The sequence below is a fragment of the Manacus candei genome, unplaced genomic scaffold (assembly GCF_025592945.1).
Source record: "Manacus candei isolate 608988 ecotype Guabito, Panama unplaced genomic scaffold, ASM2559294v1 h1tg000047l, whole genome shotgun sequence".
Taxonomy (NCBI): Eukaryota; Metazoa; Chordata; class Aves; order Passeriformes; family Pipridae; genus Manacus; species Manacus candei.
This window is the reverse complement of record NW_026138095.1, coordinates 1,297,116-1,310,520: the sequence shown is the minus strand read 5'-3', so window position 1 is coordinate 1,310,520 and position 13,405 is coordinate 1,297,116. Positions and strand designations below refer to the sequence as shown.

The window sequence follows — 13,405 nt, the reverse complement described above, 5'->3', positions numbered from 1 at the left end:
TCCCGAACACACGCACACAGACGGACGGACGGACGGATGGACGGACACTCGCTGATGCTCAGCAGCGGCAGAGGGGCACGTGTGTCCCCAAACAGACCCCTGTGCACCACATCCCCTCCAGACCCTCATCCTGGGAGGGGGACGGCGCAAAGCCCCTGGCACAGCCCACGGGACCCAAACTGCCCCCACCCTTGGAGCACCCACAGGCCCTCGGCAGCACTTTGTTCCCCCACGCTGGGAGCCAGGACCCCTCCATGGGCAAACAGAACCTTTGCCCCTCCCATGGGGACACTCCTGCAGATCCAATTAAGGGGCCTTGTCCCCCCCCCACAGGAGCTGGAGGAGCTATTAAGCAGCAGCACTTTCACACACACCTCAGCGGCTGAAAATAGCCTGGAGAAAGGAAATCAATTCCCAGCGCAGCCCGGCCCGCAGTCATCAACCAAACCAGCACAGACTTTGTTCTCTCCCGCTCGCCTTCCATGGAGGCTTTTATCCAACACCACTTGGATTTGATTTCCTTCCCCCATCATGCCTGGCTGGAAGGGGATGGGAATTGATTTCCCCCCCAATGTCACCCCTGATGTCCTCGCTGCTGTCACCCTCTCACAGGGGGATGTGCTGTGGGCAGAAGTGGGGAATGTCACCCCACACAGCCCCCCCAGTTTGAGCCGAGGCCACAGTGGCTCCTCCATGGCCAGGAACTCCTGGTTCCGTTGTGCCAAGCAGCTCCTCCACCTGGGACCGATCCTGGTGCCCTGACCGGGTGGCTTTGCCCATCCTAACCCCGTTCCAGCCAGGACGGAGGTGAGGTCTGGCCAAGCTCCCAGCACAGCTCTCGCTGCTGACTCCGCTGTTCCAGGGGTTTGTTTGGATGCTCTGTGAAGATGGAGGTTGACAGGGCATCGTCCGTGGGGAAAAGCCCTTCTGCAGCGAGGACTGACCCGTGCTGCAGGAGAACACGCCGATGGAAAACAGCGGTGGCCTCGGGCTCCGTCAGGAAGTGGCTGTGCCCTGCTCAGCCCCAGGGTCAGGAGGGGGCTCCGGAACCAGGAGCCCCGTGCCAGGGGACCGGCGGGTTTGCAGAAGCAGCTTTGGCACCGGATCAATCTGACAGATGGATGGCTGCTCGTCAGGAATGACAACCTCTCCATCCATCCATCCATCCATCCATCCCTGATCCCGTCGGTGAGGCAGGGCAGGGCACAGCAGCGTGACCAGCTCCTCACCGTGCAGTCCTGGCAGGCAGCTCTGACACGCAGGGGCACTGCCACGTTCCGGTAGGATTGTTCCCCACTCCAGCACAGCCATGGCCCAGCCTTGGCTGCTGCCGTGCCTCTGTTATTGTAGGGTTGCTGAGAAGCGTGGGGCTGACGCTGCCGAATTATTCTTAGATTGAGGGGGTGGAGAGGGGCCGGGAAAAGCATCAGCCAAAGGATCTGATCCATCAAACTGAAAGCCAGAAGAGCACAGAAATCCGCGAGGTTCTTCCAATGCCGCCCAGTAACAGCAACAGCTGGATCGGATTTTGGGTAGAAGCACATTGGCACAGTCCCCTTTGATTAATATCCTGTATAACGATTAATTAATTCTGGAGGGGACGTGTATTTGAACAGTTACTGCGGGATAATGAAATGTCAAGTGAGCATTAAAACACACTTAGCAGAGGTTTAACGACTCGCAGCATCCGAGTGCACGTCCCGGCACCTCCACCCGCGCCGGGCCAACGCTCAATATGGCTCTAAACGCCCCCCTGGTATTCCATCAGCCCCCGTTAACTCTGTTATTGGATCTCAATTAGCTCCTGATTGGAACGGGCTCTGTTTTGAAACACGTGGCCGTCGCCTCCCCACTCGCCTGAAGTGTTTTCCCTCGGTCACGGGAACCAGGCGGGCGCCGGCGGCCCTGTAAATCGCTGCCTCAATTGGCCCTGCCAGAACAATGAGCCAGTTAATAATTAATGCCTGGGTATTAATCAGCCTCCTTCCCGTGGAGCAGGGACGGGGCGGGCGCACAAGCCCCGATCCATGCTGCAGCATCCGGAGGGCTCTGGCGCGTCACTAACCAGCAGCTCGGCCATCACCCAGCTCTGGAGGCATTCCCGAGTCTGAGAGTTCCCTGTCCATCTCCTCCGTGGCTGCCTGGACATCCCCTCCATCGCCATCCCACCACGTGCCTCCTGCCAGCCCCAATGCCAGTGTGGCTCCCTGGCACCGCTGCCCTGTGCCCAGCAATCACTGCCGTTCACTCACACCACCCCCACGTATCCTCCCCAATTCCAAACGAGGCACAGAGACAGACAGCAGCCTGCCCAGCACAAGCATTCCCAGGAAAAACCACCCTATGCTGCCCATTACCAGCTCAGTGCTCCTCCCCAGCACTCCTGGAGGCTTTGCCACTTGTGGTGATGCCGAAGGTGACACCAACCAGGCTGGAGCCACAGGCACCAGGAACTCCCTGCTGGGCTTCCACACAGCCTGGCTGCAGCCCCTCCAGTGTTCATCAGCTCCCATTAATTAAATCATTGCATGGCAATTAGCTCCACAGAGGAGAGGGCTGGGCTTTGCACCTGGGCTGGCAAAGAGCTGGTCCCACCAGAGCAGGGTTCAGCTCCTGGCAAGCAGTGGCACATGTTGGGGTTCCAGCAGGAATCCAGGGGTGGACTGCTCTGTTTGCCCCCAGGTCAGGGGTTTTTAGAGGCTTCTGGCTCTGTATTTTACATAATTTGGGGACAAACTATGGGCATCAATCATTTGGGGGCCTCAATGGGCCTTAAAGGCTTGGCAGGGTCCTGTGTGTGCAGCTGCTGTGTCCCTGCATCCTGGGGGACACGCACCTCAAAATGGTCCAGCAAGGAGAGAGGGGCTGAAGAGCCACAAATCTGCCCCAAATCTTGGTGAGCCCATGCAGAAAGACTCCTGAAAGGAGATGGGAATGGATCAGATGCACCACGTGCTGGAAAATCCACCCTGGGGCTGGCAGGGTGTGGCAGTGGGAGGCTCTGTCATGCCAGCCCTGCTTGGCTGGGGGGAGCTGAGGCAAAGCCAGCCAGTGTTGGAGATGGAATTACTCTTTTCCAAGATCCCAGCAAAGGGAGCTCTTAGGAAGAGATGGGGGATGCTTTAGTAGCTGCTGCGCTCCTACACCAGCTGCAGAGGGGCATGAGGAGAGGCACGAGGGCTGATTTAGGAGCTAGGAGACGCATCCCTACGGATGGGAGTCTGTCCAGAGGTAATCTATGTGTAAGGTAATTTCCGACGGCAGCAGGACTCGATGCAGCCCTTAATAGGACAATCTCATGTGATAAATTACCAGACCCAACTAATCTGCATGTTAAATTTCTTGTATGAGAAATAAATATCCTCAATTCACCAGAGAAGCGCCTTCCTTCCGAGGATTTCATTAAAGACATCAAGCTGCCTGATTTGCATGTTATGATTCCTCGTACGAGGAGCAGTCGGGCTCTGGAGAGCTCGTGGAGAGCCTGGCACTGGGGAGATTATGCAGGGAAAAACAGAGCTGGCCCTGCACAGCGGTGCCAGGGCCAGGCTGTGTGGGCAAGGCTCTGCCACCCGCCCTGCTGTCACCTCAGCCGAGGACACAGCGGGCATCAGGGGGTGGTGGGGTGTCACTGGGGGGTCTCCAGGCTCAGGAGGCAGTGGGGATCCCATGGGAAAGCTGCCTCCTGCACCCCATGCCAGTGGCAGGCAATGGAGGCAGCATGGGGGGGAAGGCAGGGCGGTCCCTGATCCCACATCTCCCACAGGGATGTTCCTGAGGACACAGGTCCATGGGCACACACAGAGCCAGGCTGGTCCCTGATTCCCCACAGTCCCCAGGGATGCTCCCAAGGGAGGATGTCTACACACACACACACACAGAGCCAGGCTGGTCCCTAACCCCCCTGCAGTCCCCAGGGATGCTCCTGAGGGAGAATGACTCCATGCACACACAGAGCCAGGCTGGTCCCTGATTCCCCGTGGTCCCCAGGGATGCTCCCGCAGGGGGAATCCCTGGCTTCATGTGCACACAGAGCCAGGCTGGTTCCTGATTCCCCACAGTCCCCAGGGATGCTCCCCAGGGGGGATGTCTACACACACAGACACACAGAGCCGGGTCCTTCTGGAGTTCTCATCATGCCTGATCCCCTGGGATGCTCCTGAGGGAGGATGGCTCCGCATGAACACAGAGCCAAACTGCTCCGTGATCCCGCCACGGTCCCCAGGGATGCTCCTGAGGGATCAGCTCAGGCCCTCTCTGGCTCGGGGCCAGGGACCTGCCGAGCCCGTTGCCCACCTGGCCCTCTCCGCTCGCCAACAGCCGCTCCGGTGGCAAACTGGCGTCGGAATTGCTGCGGGAAGGAAAGGGCGGTCGCCATGGAAACACGCTGCCAAACTGGGAGAGCGGCTCGTTCCCTCGGAACGTGGCGTGAGCTCCTCCGACCACCAGCGAGGATGAAGTGGGGCGATCTGTGGGGAGCGGGGGGGCCGCGAGCCCCTGCCCCCAGCCCCCAAAATGGGCACAGTGCACACGGGTGACTGCAGACGGCGGTGCCGGTGGTGCTGGCCCTGCTCAGGAGACGGTCTGGGGAGCAGCGGTGAGGACGAGGAGGATGAAATGCTTGGAGACACACTGCTCTGTCCGGGAACCACGAGGCGATGCCACCAAACGTGGCTGGGAACCACAAGGTGATGCCACCAAGCCCAGCTGGTCCCAGGGCACAGCCCCCAACAGCACATTGCCCTGCTCCAAAGCCTCCCTCGTGGGCACAGCCGGGCCCTGGGGAAGGTCCCTCCTGTCCCTGGAGTGGGGACACGCCAGGGGACACACACCAGCACCAAGCTGGGAGGGACTGGCTGCACCCTGTGTCCTTCATCCACACCACCACCATTCCTGACCCCACATGGCCTGGAGCATCCCCGAGCCTCCCCGGCCATCAGCACCGGCCCTCCCCTCTCCAAGGATTACTCTGTTTCTAAACTCGTTAACTTTTAATTACAACCTTCCCACTGCCTGAGCGGGCTGGCTCCGCGCCACCGACAGCTCTATTAAAATTCAATTTCTGCCCATCATAACTAATTTTGGTCCTTTGCTTTCTCACCAGCAGCCTCCAATGCCAGGCAAGACAGCCAAACACTCGTCTCTACAGTCCAAATCCCCACGGAGCCGCGGGCAGAGCGCAGGGATGCCGGCAGGTTCCTCGGAGCCAGGCAGGGATTTGCACGGCAGCTCTTTGCTTCATTTGCTGCGCTGGGTTTGTTTGGGTTTTCCCCGCGTGTTTGTTTGTTTTCTCGCTTCCTTCCCTAATCCTTTCTGGCTGGATGCTGGAGCTGGAGGCGGGGGCCAGGGGCTCCGGGGGGAAGGGAGTCACCTTGGAGCAGGGATGCAGGGATGTGGAGCTGCCCAGCATCCCAGAGCAAACACCAGTGCTGGCCTCTTTCCTACAGAAGGATAAACTGAGGCACGGATCAAACCCAGGAGAAATCCAGGAAAGGAAGTCAGAAGTCCCCATTCCGGGTTTGGAGGTGCCCCTCAGGTGCCCCATCCGCTCTCCCAAAACCGACAGGAAAGAGCCCAGGGACAGGATCCTGCACCTTTGTCCTGCCTGGGAATGAGCTGTCACTCCTGACAGGTGAGAGCTGTGGGAATTGTGGAGCTCAAGAGGTCTCTGAGCTTCCACACCAGAGCTGGGGACAAGGGGCCCATCCCACCGGGCATCTGGCACTGGTGCCAACACCCAGCACTGAGCTGGGGGCATCGGGGCCATGACAGACCATGGCTTAGTGGGGGCCAGCCCCCAAGGTCCCCAGGGACGGCCAGGGCTCCAGGATCCCACCACGGCACCGTGCTGGGGAGGGGATGTCACCCAGCCACACTATCTCTGTTCCTGGCATCCCGGAGCAGCCCCGCGTTGCTACAGCAACACGAAGCCTTTGGATTCGATGCCTTTAAAGGGGGAATGGCTCGTCTCAACCTGAATTATTGATTAAAACAGAGAGGATGACACACGCACTCAGAAGAGACAGCAAGAGGTGCCCGCCTTGATTTAAAAGCCAGCTCCAAGGGGCTGGAGTTGTGGCGGGATTAGTTGGCACACGGGGCTGGATGCCTGGATCTCGGCACTCTCTCCTGCCACCCTGTCTTGCCCCTTCCCTGGTCTAGCTGTTCCCAGGGAGCCACGAGCCGGCTGTGATCCCCAGCCCGGTGTTAAGGTGTTAATCCGCTTGTGCAAACACCTCCTCCCCGGTGTTGACCTGCTTAAATTCCCCATTTGCTCTCCAAACAGAGCCAGCAGCTCCTGAACTGCCAACTGCTGCCTCTGTGCTGCCTGCCGGGATGGCAGCCCTGGCAGGTCCCACAGTGTGCCAGGTGGGATTCACCACAGGCAGCATCAGTGGGGACTCAGAGTCCCACGATCATTCAGGTTGGAAAACACCTCCAAGACCGAGTCCACCCTGTGCCCGATGCCCACCTTGTCCCCCAGCCCAGAGCACTGAGTGCCATGTCCAGTCCTTCCTTGGACACCTCCAGGGGTGGGGACTCCCCCACCTCCCTGGGCAGCCCCTTCCAGTGCCTGACCACCCTTTCCGGACTCACCGGTATTCCAGGGAGAACTTGGTGAGCTCCCGGCTGTTGTGCAGCCACTTGAACTCGAGGGGCCAGCTGCCCTCGGCCATGCACGTCAGGACCAGCCTGTTCCCCTCCAGGTGCACCTGGCTCCGCACCGGCTCCGTCTTGAAGTACGGGGAGACATCGTCTGTGGAGAGAGGAGGGACAGGGGTGAGGGACACACCAGCCCCACATCCCACCGGCCCCACATCCCACCGGCCCCACATCCCACCGGCCCCACAGCACCAGGACTGCTCCTCACTGGAGTCCCTGCCCTTGGCAGGGAGTGGGATGAGATGATCTTGAGGGTCCCTTCCAACCCAAACCATCCCATGGTTCTTTGGGCATAACCATAATCCAGCAGCCCCCTCCCTGTCCCCCTGCCCTGGCCCTTGACCCCCCCCCAAGCCATTCCACAAGCCCACGGACAGGGCTCAGCCCACTGTGGGTTTATCTGAGCTGCTCCTTTGCTTTATTCCTGGCTGCCTTTGTAGCATCTCCGAAGCACCAAGCTTTTAACTCAGGGGGTGAAGGGGCGGAGGGGCTGGGAGCAGAGCGAGGCAGAACCACTTACTCCTCTCCTGTTTTATTTGCTAAGTAAAACTATAAATCGAACCACACAGCTCCATTTTCTGCTTAACAAATGGAAGCCCTTTTACTTCAAAGGCACATTCATATTCCCCAGCAGCTTTCAAGTGCACGTTCAATCACGGCTTCGAGTTTTTTCTTTGGGGTAGGGCTTCGCTTTCTTGTCTGCGAGAGCTGAATTCCTGCCACGGATCTCTGCACTGTGGGCTCAGCCCACTCCAGTGCCCCACCACCCTGGGGGGGTGCCAAGAGTGTGCAGGAGCTCAGAGGCACCCAGACACCCCCAGATCTGCACGGGGGGGTCCCTCTCCTCACCGGGATCCCGGCTCCTGCACACCTGCCTCGCTGTACCCACGTGGAAATGCCCACTGGATTTACACCCTGTCCTGCCTGGCAAAGGGGTGGGCACGGTGGTGCTGGATGCCAGGCAAGTCATTAGGAAGGGAAGCAGCAGCTTGTGGCTCGTTAATTTAATCCTCCTCTCTGACCTTCAGCAGTGCTGGCTGGAGCGGGCAGCCCTTATCCCAGTGTCCCTGCCTCAGGTCCGGGCTGGATCCGGACACTGGAGCATCAGGGCACCACACGAAGCTGGTGTGGGGCACTAGGGCTGAACCCCACAGCAGCCCAGCATGGCCCAGAGGGCACAGGGGCGGAGTGGTGCCCAGTGGCACCATGGCACTGTCTGTGCCCCCTGTCCCATGGTTATGTGGTTCCCCAGTCTAGAGAGCTCATGGCAGCTGCGCTGCGGCTTTCGGGGTGCCCAAGGAGTGGGCACACGTGTGCTGCTGGGCAGAGCAAGCCAGGCCCACGGGAACAGCCCAGTGCAGGGTCCGTGTCCCTGTGCACGCGTGTGCGGGGGTGGGCACACGTGTCCCCACCACGGCCTGGCAGGAGCTTGACCTGCAAGGCTGGAGTTTCGCCCACGTTGGGATGGAGCCTTTGGGATTACGGCAGCGCCCAGATGGGGACGTGGCACAACCAGGTGGCAGCTCTGCATCCAAACACCTCCTGCATGAAACCAGTAAATGAGCCATGGACCAGACTGGGGTCCACTGGGCGCCATGCAGTTGATGCATTGCTCCAGCAAGGATCCAAGCACGGCACAGCAGGCTGATCCCCAGGGACTGGTGGTCCCCAGTGGTCCCACGGGAGCCCAGGGTTGTACTGGCAGTGTCTGGCCAAGCGCTCCAATGGCACTGTGGGTCTGAGACCTGGTGTACTCAGTGCACCCCTCACACTGAGCCAGCACCCAGGGCCTGGGAGGCATCTGGGAGGTGTCCTGGAGGCGTCTGGGAGGTGTTTGGGAAGCGTTTGGGAAGCAGGGTGCTCCTGGCACACCTTCCCCTGGGCCTGCCCGCCGTTTGCATACATCCTAATTTGATTTTAAGCAGCTAAGGCTCATCGCGCTTTGAAGCGCCCGAGCCATCTGTTCTGCATTAAGGGGTGAAAAACGGCGCAGAGGAGGAGAGGCGGCTCCTAATTCCGTATTGATCGTGCCGTGCTGATCCGCCCGCGAAGGTCACGGCGGCCGCCCCGCACCCAGGGAGTCAACCCCCCCCAAGCACGGCAGGGGACAGCGGGGATGGGGGTCCCCGGTGTCTCTTCCAAGGGGTGAAGGCGGCACTGAGCTCTGGGAGTGAAATCCTCGTCATTCTTCTGGGAGCCCCGTGCCCCTGCAGGGACAGTGCTGAGGGTGGCAGGAGGAGAGGAGGACCCCGGGGAGGGGAATGCAGCTGGTTTAGTGCCAACGTCTCCAGAGAGGCCTCCAGGAACAAGACCAGGTGTTCCTGGTGTTCCCCTGCCCACCAGCTCTCAGAGGGGAGAAGGGTGGGAGCAGTGCTGCCCCCCTGCCCTCAGTCCCTCCTGCAGCCCCCCTGCCTCAGTTTCCCTCTGCTCTCTGGCAGCACTGGGCATCCCAGCTCTGCTCCCTGGGGACAGCTCCTCTCTCCCACCATCCACTACAGGTGATGGCACCACCACATCCAGGGTGTGTGGGGTGCTCACCACCTCACCACGGAGCCAGCACGGACAGGGGCTGCCATTCCCCCCATCCTGGACCCAATGGGAGGGTTCCCGGTGGGTGACAGCCACATCCCCCCCCCAAACGAAGGGTCATTACTGCTCATTCCGCCTCTCCCCCATCTGTTGTGGCTGTTTACACTCCGCTTGCTAATTAGAGGCTAATTAGTTGGTGCAGAAATTCATCACTTTCCAAACACAGGCGGCAGCGAGGGGCGTCTCCGGGAACATCTGCACATCTGCCGGCGGCACGGGACGGTGCGGAGCTCCTGGAGCGCCGGACTGTGCCACGTCCTGCCACGCTGTGCCATGCTGTGCCAGCCCAACACAGCCCCCTCCACGCAGAAAGCACCAAACTGCTTCATCCCCACCCTGCCCACACTGGTGACCCTGCAGCTGAGCCGAGCTGCCGGTGGGGATGGAGGGGATTCCAAGAGCTGCCAACCGGGAAGGGGGACAGGGACGACCCCAGCCCTCTCCCTCCCCTGCTGATGACATTTTAATGCCAGGCCCTGGCACGGCACTAATCCTGCCTAATGGGATCACGGTCTTGGCCCCTGCACTTTAGTTACATCAGGGCCGGCAGAGCCGGGGCTGAGCCCCGGGCATTAGTGCCAGAGCAGGTACGGATGTAGGGCAGGGCCCCCGAAAGAGCAGTAATGGATCCTAATTCCCGGGCGTAATGGGTGAGCTGGGAACTAAGCTCCCCTCTCCCCAGCCTCAAATCCCCCTTGATGGCAGGGAATGGGGAGTTTTAAGCCTGGAGGAATCCCGGAATGCCTGCCAAGGGCAGGGCTCTGCCCAGCAGCTGCTGGCAGGGGGGAGAAGGAGGGTGCAGCCCCTCCTTTCACCCCCCACAGAGATGAGATGGGGATGGAGGTATGAGATCCCACTCCACAAGTCCCTCTGGTCACCCCCGCAACACCAGCAGCTCATGGGACACCCAGGTCCCCTCCTGCCTGGCACCACGATCCCGGGGACAACAGAGTCCCCCTCCCTGCCTGTGTTCTGCACAGGGTCACCCTCTGCTGCCCCTTAGGGACAGGGGTGACATCCAATTGCTCCACTCCCCAGCTGGCTCATTGGAAGCTGATCAGTCCAGCACCCATTCCTGCTAATTCCTGTGAATCAGTGGGATGTGCTGGGCATCCCAACCAGCACCAGTGGGATGCCCCGAATCCAGCCCACCTGTACCTGCAGGCTCCAGGCGCCCCATGGAGCCCAACCAACACCAAGGACCAGCACCTGCCTCGGGGAACACAGCACCATCACCTCTCTCCTTCCCAACAGCCCCTCTCTGGTCTCACCAGGATGTGGTGGTGCAATCCTGGGAAGGGACCACTCTGCTGTCCACACTCCTGGACCACAGAAGAGGGGACAGAGCCATCTCCCTGCTCCCATCAAAACTTCCCAGGGCTCCCCCATCCTTCTCAGGGCACCACCACCCAAAAAGGAGGATGGCAGCCTGGAAAGGAGGGTGCCAGCCCTTCGGGAGCACTGGCACAACCACCTGGCACTGCCAAGGACCAACCTCCCGCTCTAGCCCCCCCGGAACAGGGAGATGGAGCTAAATCTCTTCGGCATCAGACTCTCGCTGGCTCCGCAGCACGAAGAGATTAAAAAACAATAAAGAGAAAACGAAACCCTCCGCTATAATTACCAGCCTTTAGCCGCCAGCGGAGGCAGGAGGGAGGGAGGGAAGGAGAGAGGGGGAAAAAGAAACACAGGAGAAGAAGAAATCCACTAAAATTTTAATAGGAACCACTGCATTTAATTTAACGACACATTTTTTCAATTACCAGAATAATTGTTTTATTCATAAAACGAGTTTCAATAAGAGGGTAATTTTCCTTTGTTTTTATTATTCATTTGTGGAACATATTCCCGGCGCAGCTCCCCGGCGCCGCGGCAGCCGCTCCGCATCCGGGGGGCTGGGAGGGGGGAACATCACGGGGGCAACCCATGGCCCCCAGATACAGCACCCATGGGGGACCTCAGTGTCCCCGAGCACCCCGGTGGGGTCACAGCCTTGGCTGGGTGTGAGGAGAGGTGGCCCCAGGGGATCCACCCTGGCCAAGGGGCGCTGGGGACACGGTGGTCCCTGCTGAGGCCACCTCGGCAAGATGAATCCCCAGGGCCGTGTCCCTGCCCAGGGAGTCACATCCCCTGCTTGTCGGATGCCAGCCTGCGGTTGGGAAGCATCAATTTTTCAGTGGATGCTGGTAAAGCCACTGGGTTGATTAAATGACGTGTCCCCACAGGCACTGAGGGCACGGAGCCACCACAACGCCCCGGCACGGCCACGGCGCTCTCGGTGTCCCCCCACGGTGTCCCCCCACGGTGTCCCCCCGGGGCCGGTGGCAGGTGCAGGGGGATTAGCGGCGCTCCCCGACACCGCCGGAGCCATTAGTATTCCTGAGACAAGGCTCCATCCCCTTCATAAAAAGCAAACACGGAATTGAAATTCCGAGTGCTCCCGGCACCTGGGGAGCCGCGGAGCGCGACGTGACGCCGAGCGGGGAGGACTGGGGGGGACCAAGGCACCGTCTGGGGGTGCCAAGGACGGAGCCAAGCAGGGGTTGACATGGAGTGGGCACCTCACTGAGCCTGCTTGCCCTCCTCACAACACCTGAGCCAGTACAAAGCAACCTGAGCCTCCGTGGGGCTCACACCGGGCTGGCACCAGGGCAGGACGGCTCCATCCTCCTCATCCCACCACCCATCAGAGCCAGAGTCATAGTCATGGAATCCCAGACTGGTTTGGGTTGGGAGGGACCTATAAGCTCATCTCATTCCAACTCCATGGGCAGGGACACCTTCCACTAGCCCAGGTTGCTCCAAGCCCCGTCCAACCTGGCCTTGGACATTTCCAGGGATGGGGCAGCCACAGCTTCTCTGGGCAACCTGTGCCAGGGCCTCCCCACATTCACAGCCAAGAATTTCTTCTATGAAATCTATCCCAGCCTCAGCCCTCAGAGCTGATCCCAGCAGACAGGGCTGGAAGAGGACCAGCCACAAGGACACACAGCTGTCCCTTGCTCCCCCCAGGCTGGGCTGGTGCCATGGGGCAGCCCCATTCCCTCCTGGCACACAGAGTAACCTGGCACAATCCCAACCACCTCATCCCTACGGATCAGCCCAGCGCCCCGCACACCCCCACCCATGGCACGTCTTTTGATGTGGGGTTTTTTCCCTTTTTACTAAGAAAAAGACTTATAATTGCAGATGTGACCATTAATCCTCCCAACTTACTTTGTTCCCTTCCTTCCCCGCTTTGCCCTCCCTCCCTTCTCCCCCCACTGAGACCGAGAGCTTTAAAACTCTCCTTCTAGCTATTAATTAAAAGCAACCTCTCCACTGCCGTGAGTGTACTTGCCATAAATTAATAGCAGCCTTCTTAATCAAATCTTATCTCCTCTCCGAGTGCCCGGCGCACGGGGCCGGGTTGGTATCCCAGCCCGCCCAGCCGTGAAATGCAATTCCCAATGCTCCAGTGGACTCGGCAGCTCTGCTCCGGCTCCTCCTCCCCGGCGCCTCTACCTGTGCCGGCCTGGAATCACCACCTGGGCCGGGAGGGAGGAGAGGGGCCCGGCCACCCGCTGAGGAGGTGGCTCCCGAGGGACACGCTCCATTTCTCAGCCATTTACCGCGTTTATCCGCGGCCCCCGCGGACGGCACTCGCCTGCCTGAATTATTTAGGAGGGGTTTGGTGCTCCGAGGCTGTGAGAGCAACGGTGGAAAACTCTCCTACCAGAGCTGGGGGCACGGGAAGGCAGCAGGGTAGTGGCACAGCTTTTGGAGGGTCAGCTGAGGGTGATGCTCTCGGACCTGTGAGCTCACGGTGCTCCAGTGCTGCAGCACGTTGGAGAGCATCATCCCTCCAGTCCCCCAGCCTGGGCCCCCATTCCTGTCCCACCTGGTGTTCCTTCTCCCCACCCACACAGCACCTTCTCCGAGTGCTGCTCTTTCCCAAGGGCAGGTGCAACACCAGGATGATGGTGAGGACCCACATGTCCCACAGAGCCACCCCAGGGCAGCCCCTGCCCCACACACGTCTCCATCCATCCCGGCCACAGCCCCGATCCGTCCCGGGGAGCCCAGTGGGGCCACAGTAGTCCCCAGCCCCAGCCCTCCCCTCCAAGCTGCCAGTTCCCCAGTTCCACAGGATTCTCAGGTAGTCAAAGTGAGC

General features: G+C 60.2%; 1 protein-coding gene across 5 annotated transcripts in view; it reads right to left on the bottom strand.

Moving 5' to 3' along the window:
* Positions 1 to 13,405, bottom strand: part of SDK2 (sidekick cell adhesion molecule 2) — a 46,377-nt gene that overhangs the window by 21,002 nt on the left and 11,970 nt on the right. For all 5 annotated transcript variants that reach the window (XR_007906281.1, XR_007906282.1, XM_051797710.1 and 2 more), the window contains exon 2: positions 6,598 to 6,757. Coding sequence is in view for 3 of the 5 variants with exons in the window: in XM_051797710.1 (XP_051653670.1) it covers positions 6,598 to 6,757 (160 nt within the window). In the remaining 2 variants the exon portion in view is untranslated. The remainder of the gene's footprint in view (positions 1 to 6,597; positions 6,758 to 13,405) is intronic.